This window comes from Lates calcarifer, linkage group LG20, assembly GCF_001640805.2.
Source record: "Lates calcarifer isolate ASB-BC8 linkage group LG20, TLL_Latcal_v3, whole genome shotgun sequence".
NCBI lineage: Eukaryota > Metazoa > Chordata > Actinopteri > Centropomidae > Lates > Lates calcarifer.
In genome coordinates this window covers 19838475-19860661 of record NC_066852.1, presented here as the reverse complement: position 1 = coordinate 19860661, position 22187 = coordinate 19838475, and the positions used below count along the sequence as shown (strand labels likewise).

The 22187-nt window shown below is 39.9% G+C and overlaps 3 protein-coding genes across 4 annotated transcripts; 1 reads left to right on the top strand and 2 right to left on the bottom strand.

Moving 5' to 3' along the window:
- Positions 1 to 690: 690 nt before the first annotated feature.
- On the bottom strand, positions 691 to 4143 carry htatsf1 (HIV-1 Tat specific factor 1). Of its 2 annotated transcripts, none has more exons than XM_018691558.2 (10): positions 4044 to 4143; positions 3200 to 3364; positions 2685 to 2919; positions 2503 to 2550; positions 2233 to 2387; positions 1927 to 2090; positions 1702 to 1798; positions 1513 to 1602; positions 1268 to 1405; positions 691 to 1130 (listed from the first exon to the last, which is right to left on the bottom strand). In XM_018691558.2, exons 2-10 carry the CDS (start codon positions 3362 to 3364, stop codon positions 870 to 872), a joined length of 1353 nt encoding a protein of 450 aa, XP_018547074.1. In that variant the 5' UTR covers positions 4044 to 4143; the 3' UTR covers positions 691 to 869. The 2 variants fall into 2 exon arrangements, with proteins under 2 accessions (XP_018547074.1, XP_018547076.1); XM_018691560.2 differs by lacking the exon at positions 4044 to 4143 and adding an exon at positions 3969 to 3989.
- Positions 4144 to 4260: 117 nt separating this feature from the next.
- Positions 4261 to 17324, top strand: LOC108893181 (uncharacterized). The gene is made up of 7 exons (XM_018691039.2): positions 4261 to 4526; positions 5191 to 5315; positions 5691 to 5901; positions 11062 to 11401; positions 12742 to 12884; positions 14247 to 14458; positions 16312 to 17324. Exons 1-7 carry the CDS (start codon positions 4383 to 4385, stop codon positions 16637 to 16639), a joined length of 1503 nt encoding a protein of 500 aa, XP_018546555.1. The 5' UTR covers positions 4261 to 4382; the 3' UTR covers positions 16640 to 17324.
- On the bottom strand, positions 17232 to 21847 carry bnip1b (BCL2 interacting protein 1b). The gene is made up of 6 exons (XM_018691566.2): positions 21719 to 21847; positions 20599 to 20691; positions 20393 to 20484; positions 20152 to 20259; positions 19014 to 19132; positions 17232 to 18823 (listed from the first exon to the last, which is right to left on the bottom strand). The coding sequence occupies exons 1-6, from the start codon at positions 21800 to 21802 to the stop codon at positions 18627 to 18629; spliced, it is 693 nt and encodes a 230-aa protein (XP_018547082.1). The 5' UTR covers positions 21803 to 21847; the 3' UTR covers positions 17232 to 18626.
- Between the last annotated feature and the right edge of the window lie 340 nt (positions 21848 to 22187).

The following is a 22187-nucleotide window of genomic DNA, read 5'->3' as shown; positions in this document are numbered from 1 at the left end:
TTAACTCTTGAACACTGTTTAACGTGTGTACAGATCTACCAACAGCAGCAGCATGAATTTAAATGGTTTAATGAATCTGACTGACTTGAAATTCTGCACAATTCATCTGTTGATCAACTAACTGATTTATCATTTATCACTGCAGCTCTACTGAACACTAAAATGGAAATGGACAAACAGTTATATTATCTCTATTTGTAAATAATATCTGCATATTTTAGCTGTTTGGGCAAAGTTGTACAGTGAGCAGTCCTGTTTCATGACTGTTTTTTATGTGAGTTTTCCTGATGATCCTAAGTGTCCTGTGATATGCTCAGACACTTGAGAAGGAGAATAAAAAAAGCCTCATTGCAATAAGAGAACTAAGCTTTGACCACAGCAACATTACATGTCATGCTGAACTGCACTGTTTGAGATCTAATTCTGCTTTTAAGAAAACTCTAATGTACTACCAAGAAGTAAAGACCATATCAGAGCAGATTACTGGTATTTAAAATAAATGTAATGAGTACTGAAGCTTAACAATTTTCTACAATTCAAATCCAACACAGTTTCAGTTAATTCATTAATATTTTAGGGTTATCAGCACATTACTGTAAACAAACTGACACACTGAAATAAAGGGACAGCTGTGTATTTCAGGACTAACCATCTTGCCAAGTCCAGGTCTAATTACAATATAAACCAAAATGATGAAAATAGACAAAGTCTTCATTTTATTTTTCTACATTACAAAACAGATCAAACTGTCCAAATTCCTCCTTCTCTTCCTCCTCCCCCCTCCAAGACAGAGATCTGCAGCAGTTCATCTTAAAACACAATTCTCCCACTTGGCTGCCATGGGGACAAACGATGTGCATGTTCAGCGTCTAAGCTTCCTCATCGTCACTTCCTGCCAGGCTGCTGTCTGTAGAGTCCATGTCCTGTTCTTGTTGCTCTTGCTGTGAGGGTTGTGGTTCTGTTTCTGGTTGCTGTTCGGGTTCCGTGGTGTTGGGGGGTTCTGAAGGTTCTGTGGTCGTGCCTGTCTCTGCTGGTTTGGTGGTGGTGTTCTCCTGGCCTTGGTTGCCCCCATCCAGGAAAGTGGACCAACCCTTCAGACGTTCCTCTCGCTCTCGTGACGTCTCTTCCACCTGTTCAAAAAGAGTGTAAACCAAGAGGCTTGAGTTGGTGTCATATCTATCATTATTGTGATACTTTTATTATTTATTAAATCTTAAAATTATGATTTCTCAAAAATGTTGATGTTTGTAATTTGTAGCCTGCGTACCTGATAGTCTGTCGTTCCGTCCCAAAGCTGTGCAGACAGCTGCCTTCCTCCAAACCAGCGACCATTAAATGACTGAATGCACGCGTCAGCTTGCTCAGGCTCTTTGAACGCGACTGATGCCACGCCATCTGGATGTCTCTGTGGCACAAATACAACCACATACCAGCTCTTTATTGTTGCCACTGATGGAAAATACAAACTGTTCTCCTGTGACTTTAAAACAGCAGTAATGGCATTAAACTCACATCAAAGAGGATGACCTTCTTGACGTCCCCAAACTTCTCGCACTCTGTCCGCAGATCATCACGATACTCATTCAACACCAGTGGGTCTTCCTGGAAAAGGCCGACACAGAAAACAAAGATGAATACACACAACGGACGTACGTGTGTGTGTGTGTGTGTATGTATGTACGTATGTGTTTATCTCTACACCTCAAAGTCACTGGGATGGAACATGTTCCTGATGATGACAACTTTTTCATGTCTCTTCCTTAATTCTCCTTGCTTCTCTGGCCTCCAGTCGAGCTGTCTGTGCAGACAAAGACACACAGGAACAAGACAGAAATACCCAATTATGTGTCTTTCTTTAAGCTGGTACAGCATCATGGGAAGTGGAGTTTATCCCTGCGTGCAGAGCAGAAAGAAAGCAGTATTTACTTCTGTTGCTGCTGCAGCCTCTTCTTGTAATCTTTGCTCTTCTTCTTCTTCTTACTGGCATCATACTGGCCCTTTAGCTCAAACCGAGCCACTTCCACATGGAGTCTGTAACCTCTGACCTCTGACTCGTCAATCAGGCGCATGGCCAAATCCACTGACTCCTTCTGCAGAAAACACACACACATAATCACTTCACTGAAGTATAATGCAAATACAGACTAATATCTTTACCATGTAGATTTAAAGCTAACACTGGAAATTATGCTTTCTGTCATAATCTATTTGGTCCATTAACGACAAACTAACCTTGAGATAGCAGCAGAGGCCATCTCCCTTCAGATTCCCTTCTTTATCCTTGTAGAGTTTTACTTTGTACTCCTCTGTGATGGGGTCCCGCATCACAATGCCACACTTGGACATCAGTTCAACAAACTCTTCGGTGCTGATGTCAGGGGGCAGACCTTAGAGGAGACCAGGAGAGAAAGATAAGACGGAGTGAGAGATGGGACAAATGGAGTCAGCTACTCATTGGACAACTGACTCTGTGACAGAGAAAATAATGTTAGTGATACCAACCTGACACATAGACGTTTGTGTTTTTATTGTCATCGACATCAAACCATCCTAAATGCACAAAAAGGGGGAAAAGCCTTAATCAAGAGATGCACTATACACACTTAAACATAGAAATTGTACATAGAAATTTATACTGTGAACAAAAGAAAAAAGAAACAAAGCTAAACAAGATGTCACTTTACCTGGCTCTGCTTTCCTCTTCTCTCCTTTCTGCTTGGCTTCTTTAGTTGGGGTCTCATGCTGCTCTGGGTTTGGGTTCTGGGTTGCATCTCCTGGTTGCTGCTTTTCCGAAGGCTTGCTGTCTGGTTTGAGGGCTGCTGGCTCGGTGCTGCTAACTGCAGCATTGTTTGTATCTGGAGCTCCCTCCTGAGTGAAACCATAGTTGGCCTGGTAGGCTGCGATGAAGTCCTCTGTTATCTAGGAAAACAAAATAAACCTACTTAACATTAACACAGAAACTGGCTCTGACCAGTTTTGCTACACCCCATAGAGGCTGCAACAATACAAAGATTATGCTTTACAGGTTAAAATATCCACTAGAGCAGCACTGGTATATTTATAGTTTTATATGAAGTAAACTGTGAATGCTGATTAACAAAAACAATCCATTACATTTGTTCATACACACAGAGAGATTTAAAGGCTTTAAATAACAATCATGATGTAGGAAAACTCCGAGGTAGAGAAATGTTCATACTTTAGGGAACCAGGCTTTCTTCTCATGGTCCCAGTCGTAAACAGTCCCGTCCTCCGGGTCGACGTAGGTGTAAGGATCAGAGCCATCCTCATTTCTCTGGCCATAGAGCTCCTGCATCCGCAGCTGCTCCATAAACTCTTTGTTGGTATTTCCGTCACCACTCATCTGCAACAAGAACGTGGAATGTCTAATTATCCAGGTCAGCGTTTACTAGTTACTATCCATTAAAAGTCAGAACAAAAAGCATCCTCTGCATTCATAGATTTAGTAAAAATATCTCTAACGGACATTCTGAACTGCAAGACAGGGGGCCTGTGGCAGTAAACACACACGATACTGTCTGAGTCAGACTAATGCTGTAAAAATAACTGATGAACAACTCAGCTTAGCCTATAAATAAAGCGATATCTGGTCCGCTCCTGATACACGATTTCCCACAAGAGAGAACTTTTACTAACACGTCACTGGCCAACCAATCATGTCTCTCCTCTGACGCTGTAACTCACGGTCGTTTTAATTCAACACAGAGTAAGAGCTGACAGCTTGACTCAACGTTAGCTAGCTGTCTTGGACACATTAAAAACCTGCCGTCTATGCTCACATGGCTGTTGTGGTTCAGCTCACATGAGGATACTTTACTGCTGCACATTTGGTAACGTGAAGGGATATGTCTCTGTTAGTTCATGTTAGCATCATAGCTAACAGCGATACCTTCTACAAGGATGGTCCAGGCAAACTAAAATCTGCTATGGCTAATGAAACACACTACCCTTGTCTGCAGAGAAAGCTACAGAACTCGCTCCAGTGTTCTGAGAGTGCAGTTTGTGTTTTAAATTAATTTTACCTTCTCACTAATGTTATTTCACTGCCTGCTAACGTTTTAACCTCCAATCCGCGACGACACTTGAACGAAATACTTCCGATGTCAGATTCCGAATGCGCATGCGTGACACTTGGGAAGGCGCACTCGATTTGTTGTACAATATCTACCGTTCCAATAATAGTAACTGCCAAGGTACACGCAAGAAGAGCATTTGTTTAAAACGAGCGATCACTCCGCCCGCTGTTTTCAGAGAGAGGGAGAGAATGAATCGAACGCACCTGTTATTAAGCGCTGACACCATCGCTAGCTAACCTAGCTTTCAATGTAGCAAACAGGTAAGTAGAGTATCATCCGTTTGGCATGGCGGAGGGTACCGGTAACGTGAGTCCGGCCAACCTTCCTCCTGGAGACCCGCAGCTGATCGCTATGATAGTAGAGCACCTGAAGAACCGGGGGCTTTTTGACGAGTTCCGTCGGGACTGTCTGGCCGACGTTGATACGAAGGTAGGCAGCTAACTTTAGCTAGACTCCAAGCTAATGTTAGCCAGCGTTCATTTACCATGACTCGTTGCTACTCTTAGCTATGTTCTCTCCATTTCCACAGTATACCCTCCATGTAGTTTCTGCTATAGTTTGCTAGTGTGAGCTATTACTGTGGTACCGTTGTATGTAAAAGTACGGGCGCCTGGATGCAAACAGACATTAAAAACAAGACATTTTCAAATGTTAATGCACTGATACCCTTTACTCCACGAACCTATAAAATGTGGGAATAAACGAAAACATAATTGTGGCATGTGTATTGTGCAAGTGTTTGAGTACCCTAACAAAGTAACTCCCGTCCATTGCCAGCTGTTAAGCATGAGGATGGAAATATTCTGCTTTGGAGTTGTGTGGCATCAAATGTCCCGCAACAGGACAGTGACCGCCAAAGGGGGCGTTACTAAGAACTGACCGCCCAAACTTTTCCACCTTCATTTGCCACAATAACTGTTTTTAAAGTTCATTAAATAGAAAGTAAAGAGTGCATTAACATTTGTAGAAATGCTACATTTTGTAATTTTTAATGTCTGTTTATATTACCTACTTTTCACTTCACAAATCAGCCAAACTTTTGCGCACAGCTGACTGCTCGCGTTTACGTTCCTGTCACTGTCATTGCTGTCAGCCTGCCTATCAGAACCTGCGACAGAAAGTTGACAACTTTGTCACATCACACCTGAGCACACAAGACTGGAACCCATCTATCAACAAGAACCAGATGAGGAACGGACTGAGGCAAAGTGTCGTTCAGTGAGTGTTACCTTTAGTATTTGATTTTATTACCTGTCCTGTGCATGGTCTAAAGGAATAACAGTATAAAATGTATTTTGAGAAAGGTGATTTTTATATGTTAGTCCACAGGGTAATTTACAGTTTATGATTTCATAGCAGACATTTGCTATGATATAAAATTGAAATCCAGTCAGGGTGCCACATTGTTCTATTAAAGAGGTTCTCCAGATGTTTAATATTGCTCTTCTGTAAAAAGTTGGGACACATTAAAGGAGAGGATGATAAATACAAGAGTAGCAACTCATGATTATTTTTCTTATCAGATAATTGGTTGACTGTGTCAACTCTTGGTGTAACTCCTGTATGTGTGTTTTTTTTTTTTTTTTTTTAAAGATCTGGTATGTTGGAGTCCGGTGTGGACAGGATCATCACGCAGGTCGTGGACCCCAAAATGAACCACACTTTCCGGCCGCATATAGAAACTGCCATCCACGATTTCCTGTCGGGAGACAGGAAGGAGGAGAACGCCTTAAGTTCTAACTCTGCACCATCTGAACAGACAGAAGCACAGGAGGCCCCGTCCGCCTCCGGCCCCAAAACCCCATGAGGTCTGTTTTTAAAAAACAGAAGCACAGTCTAAGACAAAGAACAACAGAAACACAGTAAAGAAATCTGTATGTTCTCTCCTGCTGCAGGTACACATGTTGGTCTATGCACAATGTTGTATGGCTATGTTAGCCTTTCAAAAGGTGCAGCCTGAGACGAGGAGGATGAAGAGGAGGCGGTTGTTCCCTGCTATGTCTAATTAAGAGGCTAAGGCCAGGAACATTCAAAATGTTCAGCATCAGGTGTTGTTTCATTGCCCGTCTGTGCTGCACAAGGACACAGCTGGAGAAGTTGCATTGTCACTACACTGCATGGCACAAACCTGGATTATGATTTTTTTTTTGGAGTGTCGTATATTGTGTGCTGCAGATTTTTCACTCAGGGTCTTTGTGTTTGTGTCGACATATGTTGACATTTTCTATTAACAACACATTGACTAACTTAGTTTTAAACTTTTAAACTCCGTCTACTCTGATTCTCACTGATGAGTGAAGTTGGTGAGCTGTTAGACTTCAGTCAGGAGGATTAGAGGAAGAAGATCCTGTAATTTCTCTATAACTCAATTAATGAAAGAAACAAATGTAAATATATTTTGTTCAGTATATAGAGATCTTCAATTTTCATCACATCATGATTTCTTTTTTGTGCATGTATTTCACATGTTGTATTGATTATGCATCCCATCTTCTTTACTAAACACGATTGACATCATGTTCCTCTCTGCCTTTTTTTCTTATCTTATAGTAGTTGTGGGATTTTATCAGTTAAGATAATCTGATTCACTGTATGTGAGATAGTGGGTAAGCCTGTGGAAATGAGCCATTTCCTCTGACTGATGGCAATAAGAGAGAGTCCATAGCAAAGAAACAGTACCACCAGGTGGGGCAGTTGTTCTGACTTCCACATAAAAAGAAGTATCTCAACACTGATATATTAGAGACAAACCTCTTACCTCCACCATCTGTAACAGTTTGCTGTCTCTGCCACTAGTGTACGTGTCTCTACAACTAGTTTTGTTTATCCTGTATGACCAATCCTGCAGAGACATGCATGATGGTGTTTTAGAAAAAAATCCTTTAAAAAAATGTATGTAATGTATGTCACACATCATCAAATAAAAGACATGAGGCGCAAGCAGTATCTTTGTGTCTGCGATGCCCAGTTTAGTTTATAATGTTTTTAAAGATCAGTTTGTAGAGAAACCCTGTCGCTCTCAAAGCCTCGATAAATAAGTTTAAACCTCCGTCCTTTTTGAGTGCATGTATGTGTGTGTGTGTGTTTGTGTCTGTGTCATTACATGTTGCGTAACTTTATTGATTTACTCAGTTGTTTTTGGCAGAAGACTGATCCATATGTTAACACAAATGTGTGTTAGGTTAAGACTTGAGGGTTAAGTTTAATTGATTAATTAATGGATTAGTTTGATAGAGAATTTATTAATACTTGTTTTTACAGTCCAATTAGATATCTATTAATTCAAGGCTTTATAACAATTTATATGACACCTGTGGACAGATTATTTAGCCCTGGTAGTGCTCAAAGCATCGAAAGACTTGTTGTGTTTGGAAAAACTCAGCAGTAGCTTGTCTTTGCTAAAAGAAAGTCCTGAAAACTCACCTTGAACTGTTTTCATTGGAATCACTTTTCACTAAAGAGATAATGATGCTACACATAAAAGATTTTCCAAACTGCATGTGGTCCTTGAAATTCAGGTTTTGAATCATGCCACATGAGCTATAGTGAACTGAACACATGAGGGTGAACCAGCTAAGTGATCACAGAGTTTATAAAGCCCAAAGGTTATTGTTATGCTTCCTCCTCATATCAATTATCATAAATCAGATACTTATGAATTTGATCTATATGTACACACACGCGCACACACACATCCCGAGGCAGACATGTAGAATGTTGTTTACAACATGATCATGTACAAGACAAGAGGGCAAGAGGGTCCTGCACGTGTGCTGTTTGCACAGTGGTGTCTATATGCATTAGTGTGCCATTTTGGGCATGTGAGTGTGCGTCTGTTTTGAGTATTTCTGTGTGTGTGTGTGTTCAGTGTCGGGGTGAAGGGTCATTGTGTGGGTGGTCATTAGGGGTTGAGTGAGGGAAGCTGTGGGATGTTGTTTTGAAGCAGGATGAGACAGAGAATGAGCGGGAAAGATTGCGAAAAAAAAGTTCTCCAACCGACGTCCAAACATTCAAACATTAGCCTCTGTTAGAGTACGTCTTCCCCAACTGGGCCCCTGTAGGGACACACACACATAAACACACCCTGTCTCTCTACCTTGACCTCGCACTGGAACACACACACTTGTTCTCAACCATGTTCACTGAAGGGATGAATGTGGGAGTTGATAAAACTCAAGGAGGCAGAAGAATAAGAGGTTTTGAGGTATTTGTTTGGCTCATGCGGAGATGCTGATGTCATGGTGTCACATGACTGTGACCTGTTCCTTTGTGGATGTCAAGGGCCAGAGGTCATGGCCGTTATGAATCAGGACATACAACCACAACAACTAGGTCACATGATCTGAATGCATCGTGAAGAAAAAAAACAAAGGATTAAAAAGTAAAAAATAAACTTCTATATTTTGACAGAAGACATACCTGTTAGAGCATGTACCAAAAAAAGTCTCTGTGTCTATGTCTGTGTGTGTGTGCACGCTTCAGTTACTGTCGTTGTGAGGACACTTCTGCTTTGTGAGGACATTTTGGCTGGTCCTCACTACTTCAAAGGACTGACTGAAGGTAGAGACTTGGTTTTAAGGATGAGGTGACTATTACGTTTATTAGGCTAGATTCAGGGTTGGAGTCAGGCATTTATTTAGATATAGATATATATTTAGAATTAGGTGCTGGAGGGAATGTCTTATGTCAGTGAAGGTCGTGTGTGTGTGTTCGGTGTTGGGGTGAAGGGTCATTGTGTGGGTGGTCATTAGGGGTTGAGTGAGGGAAGCTGTGGGATGTTGTTTTGAAGCAGGATGAGACAGAGAATGAGCGGGAAAGATTGCAAAAAAAAAGTCCTCCAACCAACGTCCAAACATTCAAACATTAGTCTCTGTTAGAGTACATCTTCCCCAACTGGGCCCCTGTAGGGACACACACACATAAACACACCCTGTCTCTCTACCTTGACCTCGCACTGGAACACACACACTTGTTCTCAACCACGTTCATTGAAGGCCTCTTGGATATGGGAGTTGATAAAACTCAAGGAGGCAGAGGACTGAGAGGTTTTGAGGTATTTGTTTGGCTCGCGCAGAGATGCCAGTGTCATGGTGTCACATGACTGCGACCTGTTCCTTTGTGGATGTCAAGGGCCAGAGGTCATGGCCGTTATGAATCAGGACATACAACCACAACAACTAGGTCACATGATCTGAATGCATCGTGAAGAAAAAAAACAAAGCTCAACTCACCTTGAACTCGAAGCTGCTATTAGGGACAAAATGAACCTTAGTGTACAAAAGTGACAAAATACAGACAGATACAGCTTTATATTAATACATCCCTCTGTCTGACAGCTGTGTCAAAGTTATGTCATCAGAAATAATTATTCAGGATTAAAAAGTAAAAAATAAACTTCTATATTTTGACAGAAGACATACCTTTTAGAGCATGTACCAAAAAAAGTCTCTGTGTCTATGTCTGTGTGTGTGTGCACGCTTCAATTACTGTTCAATTTAAACCACCATAGTGAGGACACTTCTGCTTCGTGACAACATTTTGGCTGGTTTTAAGGATGAGGTGACTATTACGTTTATTAGGCTAGATTCAGGGTCAGGGTTGGAGTCAGGCATTTAGTTAGATATAGATATAGGTACATATTTAGGATTAGGTGCTGGAGGGAATGTCTTATGTCAGTGAAGGTCGTGTGTGTGTGTAAAATTAAAAAGTGAAACTTTGAAGTAGGCATGCATAGAGAATATCTGGTATAAAGGGTTTATAAATTGTGAGTAATGGTTTTATTAGTGCGTAAGAATTTTTTCGTAATGCTTTATACAGCAGTTAGTGTTTATGCTTCTATCTTCAGTCAACTTCTCCTGGTTAGGATTACTTCAGTGTCAGTTACTGAGCAGGTTTTTAAATTATCCACAGTTGTCTCCTCCACTCTAAAACAAATGGATCTGGTGATTGAATCCGGTAAAAACAGTTTCATGTTAAAAATGATGATGTGATGCAGCAGTCACAGCACTTCTCTGAGAGGCTGGAAGATGTTTTTATCTCGGCTTTTTTTTTTTGATAACTTAAGATCCAGATGTCCGATGACTAAAATCCCTCACCTGGTTAATATATATAGTTAAAAATGACCAAGACATCATATTGTGAAAAAGTTGCTTGAGAGTGGATAGAAAGTTAATTTTAACCATCTCTGGCAGACAACCACAATGCTGAAACTGTGAATTTCTGAGTTTGAAAATTGCTGGAAACATTTTGGATAATGGAAGTATACACATTTTAATGTGGAAAAGTTACATATTATAGCTTTAATAAAATCAGGTGATACAACTTTAAAGTGTTTATAAATGCTGATGTGCTGTTTGTATTTTGTATAAGAATACTAAAGGTTTATTTATATACAAAGTATGCCAGACAGTCATGATGTGAGAAAAATGTAAGTTTACAGGAATGTAGCACTCTAACAATTTGGAAAACCTGAGCCCTCTTTAATTTACTCCTGCTCTCTCTTTCAGTCTGTGTGCTCCTGATACGTTCCTCGCTGCACGTCTCCCTGCCAAGAAAGAAAGCAGCTGCTAACCCTCAAACACACACACACACACTCACACGGGGGGCTGGTTGGCTGGCGGGTTAATTGAGTGTGGATGTCTTGAGTGGTTGACCTTCACTTACCCCCGCAGACTCCAGAGGAACAGGAAGACCTTATAAGAACAAATTTACTTTTCGGGATTTTATGAAAGTAAGGTTTATTTTCTCTCACTCAGCATGACCTTTCACTCCCTCTGCCTCTCTCTATTACTCTCCTCCTTTCATCATTCAGTTATTCGATAAAGAAAAAACCGAAGCCCAATCATCAGACAGTTTTGTCCCGGCACTTAAGATACATTTTGCCAGTGTCGGTCCTGTTTTTTTCTCTGATCAATGATAAACTTGTAGCTCCAGTATGCTGCGCGTTCACGTGGCTGCGCCGTGATTGGTGGAGACACGCGCTCCCTTCAGTCATATCGTGGTGACCGCCCCCCTCCCCCCGCCGTCCAACTTTATATATATATCAGCCTTCATGCTGCGGTGGTGCTATCTAGTGGAAACCCCTCCCTGCAAGGCTACACTCCTGAAAAAAACAAAAAAACAAAAAACAAACAAACAAACAAAAAACACTCAGTCAGTCTTCGTCATGCCGGTGAACTTATCCGCTGTGTTTTGTGTGTTTTCCCTGTTCCTGGCCTGTCATCAGGTGCTGCCCGTGGATCCGCATGATGTCCAGGAGAAACAAGTGAGCCAGCCCAAGAGACGACTCTCTCTGCAGAGCACAGGTGAGCTCAGGTGACCTGTGCATGGCATCCAGATAGTTACACGTTTTAAAAAATATCTGAGCTGAGCCTCCGGTGGCCGCGTATGGGTGCTCTGTAGAAATATCAAGCCTCGGATTGGTCTCTGGTTCTTTAATTGTTTAAAAATGTTGAATTCAAAACATATGCGAGGTTCTCAGTAGCGATCCCCGAGAGCGGTCTCTGCAGGTAGTGTGTCTAAAAGTGTTTTCTGAGAGTGAAAAGTTTGCATTTCATTAAACTGCGTGTGTAGATTACTCTGATGGACCAGTTTAACGTGTGGTCTGCGGATCCCGCTGGAGATCTCCTTTATTGCAAATTTTCATTAGCCTTGATGGTGACTAATAGGCTGCTTTATCATTTGGCTGTACGCACAGTTACATGGTAATAGCGCTACTTCTTGTGTGTGTGCAGTAAGGTGCAGTGACCTTACGGCACCTCGTGGCAGGCTGTTATTTGTAACTTGTGTATGTGGGTCTTTCCTTGCATCGTTAAAATAATGTCCCCCTGGGATGGTTTACATTCTGTGCAGCCTGTCAGTTTAAACTATATCATGGTCCGTGCCGTGCCGGGCAGTTAGAGCGCGCCTTTCTGTTTGCTCTCCTGCTCTGTTGGTGGCTGTAATTCAATGCGCAGCTCCGGCGGCTCGATCCTGTCCAAGCACATTCCCTCCGTACCAGCGGGGCGGTGCATGACGGCACCTCCGGCCTCCGGACCTGGACCTGCAGGCTGCACAACATCAACAGCAGCAACGGCGGACAGTACAATCCTCTCTGCTGTTAAAGATGAACTTGAGACAAATTTGAGGCTTGCAACGAAAAGTGATCAGTCTCGTGTAGCCTACTCAGGTATAGTGACCATAATTTCCTAAGCAAAGAAGACAAAAAACTCCTCTTTGTTTAGCATTTGTATGTAGAAAAATGCAATTAATAATTAGTTCAAACACTATCCATTATTAAAAGCATCGTTGTCCATCACTGATGGTGGACTCTCCCCTCTGGATGATGCCTCACCCCTGCTGTCCACTACTGAGTACCAGGTGTAATCGCAATACTTCACCTGCTACCACACACACACATTCTGATCACAATTATAACACAATTTTATTGCATAACTAGAAATCTGAACCAGTTCTTCTCAACTTTTTTCCTGTTAAATTGATGCACTGTTCGTCATCTTCATGTGCGATGTTACTGTGGTGCTTAGAAAGTCCTCAGCACAGTAGTACATACTGTATCTGAGAGGCTCACTCTGTGCTGTGGTTTCATGTCATGGGGAAGTTAACACTGATCTCTTTTTCTCTGTTTTCTGTCTCTCCCTCTCAGTGGAGATTCAGAGCTGCCTGGTGAGTTCAGGGGATGTCGGCTGTGGGACGTTTCAGTGCTTCAACAACAACTCCTGTGAAATCCAAGGGTTGCACCACATCTGTCTGACTCTGCTGCACAACGCCGGGCGCTACGACTCACAGGTAAGGAGCAGCACAAAAGCCTGACCTCATTTCATACACTCAGACGCTTAAAGACAAACACTCTTTCAGAAGTTTTTTATTTACCATTAGGCCTCTTTTGCACTGTCTGAAACCAAGTTCATCAGCAGCTAAGGGCAGACTTAGATAAGACATATTTGGATTCATGTTATTCTATTTAATCCCATCACTCATTGCAGTCATTTGTGAGGAATGTTTGTTGTATAAGGAGCAGTGTATAGTTATGCACGGCACTAGTTACAGAATAAACTGAGAGGGGGACTGAAATGAGAGAGGGAACAGCTTGTCGACTTTACTAGAATAGAAGTGCATGAGAGAGTGATGCAGGTCTAATGTGTCTCCAGTAGGAACGGGCACAGTGGATGATGTTCAGTAAGGTTCTGTGAGTGACTGTGGGCTAGATATATAAAAAAGTAATCACACCATATATATTGAGCTGTTTTTCATCTCTGTTATCTTTTTGTCTCTAGTCATATTGTATATCTTTTTGGTAATTTAGTGTCTCTGTGTAGTCATTTTGACTCTCGATGTCAAAACTGACCAACAGCTTGGTTTGTTACAGTAGAAAGCTCACAGTTCCAATGAAGAGCAGGATTAAGGTGCTGACATTACCCTAAAATCTTATAGCTTGTGTAGTAGGTAGTAGGAAATACTACACAGTGGATGAGCTAGTTGTGTATGAATCTTTTTAAGTAAGTAGTTAGTTCATGATACTGCATGCTCAATGGCTTTGGAAGTAATGCTAGATAACTACTGTGGGTAGTAAGCAGACAAATATATTGTTGAATCCTCTCTTTATTCTTTTGCTCTTGGTTAAAAAAGACACTACCTTCCAAAGTATCACTCCTACTACAGACCTGTGATTGCCAACACATTAACCATAATAATTTCATAGAGCAGTAATGTCAGAAAGCTGGTTGTGCAGTTCCTCCAAATGTTTCCAAATCCACAAATGCAGCTTTACTAGTAGCAGTTACATTTAAAGATTAAAGATACGTTCATGTTTCAATATATGTTCCAATACTCACATGCCACATGTAGGTCGAGAGATTTGCTGACTGTTGTAATCATCCTTCCTCTCCATGCTGGCTGTGGTCAAGTTCACTTCTTAGATTATTACAGGAACCAGCAATGCTCCCAATGTAAATACAGCATGTTTTATTGAATCTATTCTAAGCTTATGGATCTAGTGTTCACAGGAAATAAAAGAAAGATAAATGTAAATGTATTTTCTTCATCAGTACAGTGGATTATTATGATTTCTCAGAACACGCAGCTTTGCTAAACACTCTATCAGAAATGTCCCACTGATTCGTCCTGTCACTCTCTTCCTCCTCCTCCCAGGGCAAGTCATTTGTGAAGGATGCGTTGCGGTGCATGGCCCTGGGACTCCGACAGCGATTCAGCTGTGTCAGCCGCCGATGCTCAGCGGTTAAAGAGATGGTGTACTCGCTCCAGAGAGAGTGCTATTCTAAACATCAGCTATGCCTGGCATTACGGGACCACATGGACACCACAGGCAACCTGGTCCAGTTCCACTTGATGTTTCCTCCAGGGTGAGAGAGGGCGACACATTAACAAATAACCAACAAGCTTTTATCATCACCCAAATTAAAATAAATAATTAAAACAAAAATGCATTATCATTTTGCAATGGGATCATCCCAGAGATGACGCCTGTCAACATGCTCTGTCTGCATTTTCTGTCGCATAAGTCCTCATTACATAATATCATTCGTTACATTATTTCGTAGTTATTACTTAGTTGCTATTACATCGTTAAATAGTTATTACTGCTTCATCACTACAGTGTTACATAGGTGTTATTACATAGACATTACAATGTTATAACAGCACTATTATACCCTAATCCTAAACCGTAACCTCAACTCTATCACACTATTTGCTATTACATGTTTATTACAGTTATTACTGCGATATTAGTTATGACATAGTTATTACATAGTTATTACTATGTTATTACACAGTTGTTATTTACTATTACACAGTTATTACATAGTCATTACTATGTTATTACACAGTTGTAATTACATAGTTATTACTATGTTATTACACAGTTGTAATTACATAGTATTACTATGTTATTACTATGTTATTACACAGTTGTAATTACATAGTCATTACTATGTTATTACACAGTTGTAATTACAGTTGTAATTACATAGTCATTACTATGTTATTACACAATGTTACATAATTACATTACTATAGTTATTACTATGTTATTACACAGTTGTAATTACATAGTTATTACTATGTTATTACTATGTTATTACACAGTTGTAATTACATAGTTACTACTATGTTATTACACAGTTGTAATTACTATGTTATTACTATGTTATTACTATGTTATTACACAGTTGTAATTACATAGTTATTACTATGTTATTACTATGTTATTACACAGTTGTAATTACATAGTTATTACTATGTTATTACACAGTTGTAATTACATAGTTATTACTATGTTATTACTTTATTACATGTTATTACTATGTTATTACTATGTTATTACTATGTTATTACACAGTTGTAATTACATAGTTATTACTATGTTATTACACAGTTGTAATTACATAGTTATTACTATGTTATTACTATGTTATTACACAGTTGTAATTACATAGTCATTACTATGTTATTACACAGTTGTAATTACATAGTTATTACTATGTTATTACATGTTATTACACAGTCATTACTATGTTATTACACAGTTGTAATTACATAGTTATTACTATGTTATTACTATGTTATTACACAGTTGTAATTACATAGTCATTACTATGTTATTACATAGTTATTACTATGTTATTACTATGTTATTACACAGTTGTAATTACATAGTTATTACTATGTTATTACTATGTTATTACACAGTTGTAATTACATAGTCATTACTATGTTATTACACAGTTGTAATTACATAGTCATTACTATGTTATTACTATGTTATTACACAGTTGTAATTACATAGTCATTACTATGTTATTACACAGTTATTACATAGTCATTACTATGTTATTACACAGTTGTAATTACATAGATTTGTGCCTAACCCTTTTTGCTATTATGCAGTTTTTATCATATAGTAATGACAATGCTATTATAAATATATTTATCAAATCCTAATCTTAAATCCTATTACTCTGTATCTATCACACAGTTATTATTATTTAGTCATTACCAAATTATTACATTGCATTGCTATTATTGTAACATAAATTCAGTGTGCCACTATCCAGAATCTGCCAGTGTCCACTGTTCATTAAAAGCTGCACTAAGCTCACTTTTTCCTGAATATAACACAAGTCTCTGTTGAAAGCATGAACTAAACAGACATGTTTTTTTTTCCTTGTGTGTGCATGTCCTAATGTCTTACCAGACCCTACGTGGAGCTGGTGAACTTCCTGTTGAAGTGTGGCGACGAGGTCAGGTCGTGGGTCAGCCGGCGGTTGCGTGGGCAATGTGAGCAACACTGGGGGGCGCTGTGCAGAAGCTTCGGCAGCACCTGTTCTCTCAGCCAATCGGACGTGCCGCAGCACACCACCGCCCAACCGAGCACTGTGCCCTGGCCTATCACTGCTCAGGGACCCGTGCAGCAGCCAACCAGAGCAGCCGAACAAGACGACAGGAGTGGGCTCGATCAGATCGACAACACGACTGAAACTGGTCTCTCCATGTCTGAGAGAACCAATGGTACTGCTTCATAAAGCTACAGCGAGCCACGCAGCTATGCAGGCAGAGGTGCAGACAGGGTACACAAAGATTCAGAGATTGTGCACTTATTTCTATTGGATAAGTAGTAGAATGAGTAAAAGTAGTGGCAGTAGTAGTAGTTTTATTAGAGTACTCAGTGTAGTATTGCTGGTGAAAGCAATGCAACATAACTTATTTAATTTGTTGGGTATTTGTGCTATTAATATTTTTCTTTACATTTGACTTTGTACAAGGATAAAAAACAATTATCTACCTCACTTCAACATCACAGTAAACCACAGTGGCAGTATCATTCAGCAACGGGCATGGACACACACGAGTAAACACTACAGGGAATTTCTCTCTAGTTCACGTGCAGCTGATGGCTGAAAGTCAGTATTCTACCTATTTAAGTCTGTTTTTGTATTTATGAGCATTGTTGTTTTATGCACCGTGTAGTTGGCACACTATCAAACGTTATCTTGTAGACAGTCAGGGTGCAGTCTGCAGGAAGGGAAGCACTCTTTGGTTGTGGCGTGTAATAGATATGTATTTTTGATGCTCTACTTGAACGATCACATTTCATACAGACCCCAGGTTTCAAGCTATATTTTGTAAGTTTTTATTTAAATGAATTTAAAAAATACATTTGTAAGCAATTTTGATTGAAATTAAATAAACTACAATGATGTCACTGGACAGAGAGAAGAGTGTTGATTAAGTTGGTCCTGACCTGTTTAATGGTTCTTTGCACAAACTTACAGTGGTTAGTGTCTCTAGTGGTGATATAAAAGGGATGACTGATGAGCTTGTGGACTAAGGTACAGCTTGTTTCGGGTGACTGAAGCATTGTCTGAGAAAATATTCCACAGCAGGGATGACAGACCTACCACGAAAATTATTTTCTCCATAAGCACTCACATGTATGTAACAAGTGCTGTTTAACTCATCTCCCTCTACCTTGGGCCACTAACTTATCACCACCCCCGTGTTGTTGGGTTTTCTGCCATCTACTGGCAGATTTGTGGTAATGCTGCATAACAACAAATCTTTCCATATGTTGGAAATATATACAGCTTTATTCAAACAAACACACCTTGTGTTTAACATTCACATAGTCATTGGACTCAGAACGGCAGACATCCCTCGCAGGATGAGCAACTAATCACATTTCTAATAGACTGTATGTCTGATTGGAGGACAGAAAGGCACCACGTAAAATCTTCAATAACTGTAACAACAGTGTCTTTGAGCTGCCCAAAGCACACAAACACAAACACTCTCCCTCTCGAACACACACGCACAGACTGTAATTTGACAAAAAGTAAACAAAACAAAGGTTACTGCATACTATGGCCTTGACCTGGTTGGTTCTCAATGGCAGATGAAGCATTAATGCCAAAGTACCCGTTTCACGCCTGTGCAGAGGTGTGAAAATAGACAGGATCTGAACTTCACTCAAAGCTCTCAGCACCACAAATGCCTCTGAGTATAGGTTTTCTGAGAATGTGCGCAGCCTTAAGCCACACTGTATGAATCCACGTATCGAGACTACACAGCAGCATTCTTGGAGAAAGGAGGGAGGCTGTGTGATGCAGGCTTTTAACCTTAAGTACGGCTATTCACAACAAGTATATAAACTTTTGCCTTTAAACAATATCAAACAACATGTACAACCAAGTTTGTTTGAAGCACGCTGTGGCTTTAAACCCACTGCTGTTGCTGCATGAAACCTCATAATGCCAGTTTTAGTCAGTATACACCTTTCACTTAAGTTGATCTTACAAAACCATTGATATCCATTTTATAAACCTACATATTGCATTTTAGTCGAGCTAAAAACAAGGCTACTAAACATTGTAAATTTGACACTGTTTCTATGCACAGCAGTCCACTCTCAATGCTGCTTCTAACTCTCTGTGTAATCCTTTCTAAAAGTCCTTGAGGTAACTTCCTGCTCAGCAAAATACCTGAAAAACGTTCTTCTTGTGAGCCTGTTGGCTAAATGAAGGGGAAGAGACGTTTCTTAAGGATGTAGAGGACGGTGGCGAGGAAGAGGGCCAGAGCCAGGAAGATGAGCAGCTTGTCTGTCAGCTCCCGCCGGTTGTACTTCAGGATCAGTTTCCTCCCCAGGTGGATGGTCCCTGTCATGTTTTTAAACTCCTCGTTGGTCTCCTGCACCGTCCTGGAGGAAGTGGCTGTGGTGAGGAAGAGGAGGAGGAGGAGGAGAAGAGGTAGTAAAGGTTTAAGAGGGAAGAAAAGGGGAGATGGACACATAAAAGAACATGAGAAATTGGATTTTCACAGGTAAAACGTGAAACTGGATGGTTCCTCTTGTCCACACAAGTATACAAACACATGGACAGAGTACAATTGTTTTTTTTTTACCCAGTGTGCCGATGGTGTCTTCGCTCTGCTTCACCTGTTCAGCCATCATCCTGCTGATAGACATCAAACTCTCTGTGATGTTGCTGCTGGTCTCCACCAGGCTTTCTTTGGTGGCCTTCCTGAGAAATATTCACACACAAAGCCTCTGTTACATACAATCCAGCAGACTGGTAATAATATAAATAATATTTATGTATATTATTATTATGTAGTGGGAGCTTGTGAAATCTGTGTCTCCTCTGTGTGACAGCTAGAACAGTGTCTTTTCTACCAGCAGAGCAAAGCTAAAACAATTTCTTCAACTTTTGATGGATCTTTTTTTTTGGTCTCTTTATTACAAGCCAAAGTGATACCTTAAAATCACTAATGACTAAAGCCCTATTCAGACAGGACTCATTTTACAGAGGGAGGTGAGGTAGGTAATAAAATACTTCCCCTCCTCTTTCATAATAAAAGCTGTCGTTCAGGAGTGCATTTTAACGTCAGGCAAATTACAGGAGCGTCCTTTTTCTTGTCTCTCTCTAGATTGTCAAATAAATCAAACGCTAAATAAATGAAAAAAAGAGGAAGAAGAGATATGAGACAAAGATGCTGCATGAGGTGGATGAAAGGATCATGTAGGTGCAAGCTGGTGTTCTAAAACTAGACGTTAATTATGGGAAGTTTCATCAAGGCAATTAAGGTACTTTAAAACTTCTCTGAGTCATAACTCAGACATGATCCACATATTTTTAGATTCAGTGTGACTAATGCTCTCTGGAGATATTTTTTTCTCTGATGTCTGCTGCAAACAAACTTTGAAACGCTTAGAAACCATAGGCAGAAAGACACTCTGCCTGTGAATCACCATTTCAAAATTTGTATGAAATAATTCAGTGATACTTGTCTGTACACACAACAACACACAACAGGAACTGCTAGCAGCTATTTTACCAATTAGCCAAAATGTAAATAAATGATACAAGCTAAAAAACAAACAGGGCTCTGGTTGTACGTCTGGTTGTAAGTTAGTAAATAGCTAACTGATTCCATGACAACACTATACGGTCTGTTTACGCCCAGACTGTGGGAACTGTAGATTCCATGAAGCTGAAACAATATTTCACCTCCACATCAGTCTCAGCAGAACTGCACTCACCTCTGTCTGGTGCTCTGGTTTTCTGCTCCACGCAGCAGCTCGTCTTTCTCCATGTTGTCTATGGCCAGTTTACAGGCCAGGTTAGCTTTCCTCCACGCTGTCTGGTTACTGCAATCCGCAGAAAAAATAACATGAAAACAAACTCTGTTTGACTTTTCCATATGGATGTACTGATTAATCTAGATTTGTCCAGTGATAAAATTAATAAAGTCAATGATTTGCTGTGTGTGAGCCAGTGTACCTCAGCATTTGTCTTCGCTGACTCTCTGTCTCTGCCTGGATGGCCTGTCTGTCTGTCTCTCTGTCCTGCTCTCTGGCCATCTGCTCCAGATCCTGACAGTAACATTGACGATGACAACAACGACAACAACACACCACATCAAATGAAACAGCTTGGATTTTAAGCAGGAAATCTGTCATCATCATGCATCTGTGGCTGACGCTCACCTGTATTCTGAGTCTGAGCTTGATGAACTTTTCTTTGACCTGAGAGTTGAGCTCTCTGAGAGCAGACTGAGGTCCGGGGCAATCCCTGATGTCCTGCAGGTCACACACACACACACACACACACACACACACACACAAATATAAGGCTGATCAAGAAATACTGTACTGACATGAGCCATACTGTGGGATGCCACACTGTTAAATCATTACATAAATAAAATCTCAAATCCAAAAAAAATATTTTTTTAATAGAATTTGAAAAAAGAATATCAGTGAAAACAAACTCCCATCTTTTTTTTTTTTTTATCATACTTGGAATATTCCAGTTACAAATTAAATAACCAAATAATCATCAATAATTATAAACGAGTATTGCTAAAAATGGCAAATTTCCTTAAGTCATTATTTTGAACTATTCATGCTACATGTTTGAGGTTAACAGGCATAATTCTGCGCTACTGGATGTATTTAACTTCTAAAATATAGTTCCATGTTTGCAAAGTTATGGCTTGTGGAAAACTACATTTTAAAAATTGTATTGTATTTTCACATTTTCGTTCATGTTTTGGAGACCTCTATAGATTCACAGTGAACCACATCAGATCTTTTAGATTTGTATAACTCATGTTATAAGCACCTTTTTTGAGAATAGATACATGTTGGAAAGATATTTTTAAATAATTAATGAAAAATATGTACATTTCAAATACAAATTGTCTATGAATAAGAAAGTCCACTCTAAAAACAATCACACCACTGGAGACGGCTTTAATTGGAAAATGCTCACAATATGAAGTCGGTAGCTTGAACCTATAATATATTTGTTGAGGTATCAAAAACAAACAAACCAACAAAGACACACCTCACACAGGCATCGACATCAAGTGAAAAAACCCTTAAGTAATATTTTGAGGAAATAAAGTTAAACACAGATAATTTTTTAGTCATTTTTTAAATTAGAAATCTGAAAAGTCATTTTCTACGTCTTTGTTGTAACTGTTACGGAGTTAAGTTGCGCTCACGTTAGCTTCACGGACTCCGCAGAAACAAACGAAGTCAGCACGAGCTAAAATCTATCAGTCGATCGATCAACAGCCAAACAACATGTTTCACTTCTTACCTGAATGAGAGCCTTGATTTCTAGGTCATATTTTATAATTTCTTGTCCACAAATTCGGACGTGAACGTCCGCAGAAGACGCCATGTTTGTTTTTGTACGGCAAGTTGGATGACCAAAAGACACGGCGCGCTGCTGAAAGCGAAGCAACAAAGTTCGTGGTGTTCACTGTTGTCAAAACACATCTATGAGCCACACTATTTGACTGGGTGGCATGTTATTCTATTTTGATGAAGATGGGTGCTGTAGTTTATATTTTCATTTAAGTTAATACTGGATACTAGAGCACCAAAATATATTATATTATTATTATCCTCAGAAGAAACAAATGGACTTTGGGGCTGATGACACGACAGAGGAAGTCAGAAAGTACTGAGACACAGACCATCACCTTGTTTGTTTCCATCTTTTCATGGGATTTGTTGACAATAATATATTCATCAAGAAACAGATTGTGCTATTATTCTATAAT

Excerpts from the sequence above, each read along its gene's own strand:
- htatsf1 (XM_018691558.2), bottom strand. The coding sequence starts at position 3,364 with ATGAGTGGTGACGGAAATACCAACAAAGAGTTTATGGAGCAGCTGCGG. Across the intron at positions 1,799-1,926 it reads AGGCTGCAGCAGCAACAGAA|ACAGCTCGACTGGAGGCCAG; the intron begins GTAAATACTGCT and ends TTGTCTGCACAG. Across the intron at positions 1,406-1,512 it reads AGAAGGTCATCCTCTTTGAT|AGACATCCAGATGGCGTGGC; the intron begins GTGAGTTTAATG and ends TTTGTGCCACAG.
- LOC108893181 (XM_018691039.2), top strand. The coding sequence starts at position 4,383 with ATGGCGGAGGGTACCGGTAACGTGAGTCCGGCCAACCTTCCTCCTGGA. Across the intron at positions 11,402-12,741 it reads ACTCTCTCTGCAGAGCACAG|TGGAGATTCAGAGCTGCCTG; the intron begins GTGAGCTCAGGT and ends TCTCCCTCTCAG. Across the intron at positions 14,459-16,311 it reads CACTTGATGTTTCCTCCAGG|ACCCTACGTGGAGCTGGTGA; the intron begins GTGAGAGAGGGC and ends ATGTCTTACCAG.
- bnip1b (XM_018691566.2), bottom strand. The coding sequence starts at position 21,802 with ATGGCGTCTTCTGCGGACGTTCACGTCCGAATTTGTGGACAAGAAATT. Across the intron at positions 20,260-20,392 it reads CAGCGAAGACAAATGCTGAG|TAACCAGACAGCGTGGAGGA; the intron begins GTACACTGGCTC and ends TGCGGATTGCAG. Across the intron at positions 18,824-19,013 it reads AGACACCATCGGCACACTGG|CCACTTCCTCCAGGACGGTG; the intron begins GTAAAAAAAAAA and ends TCCTCACCACAG.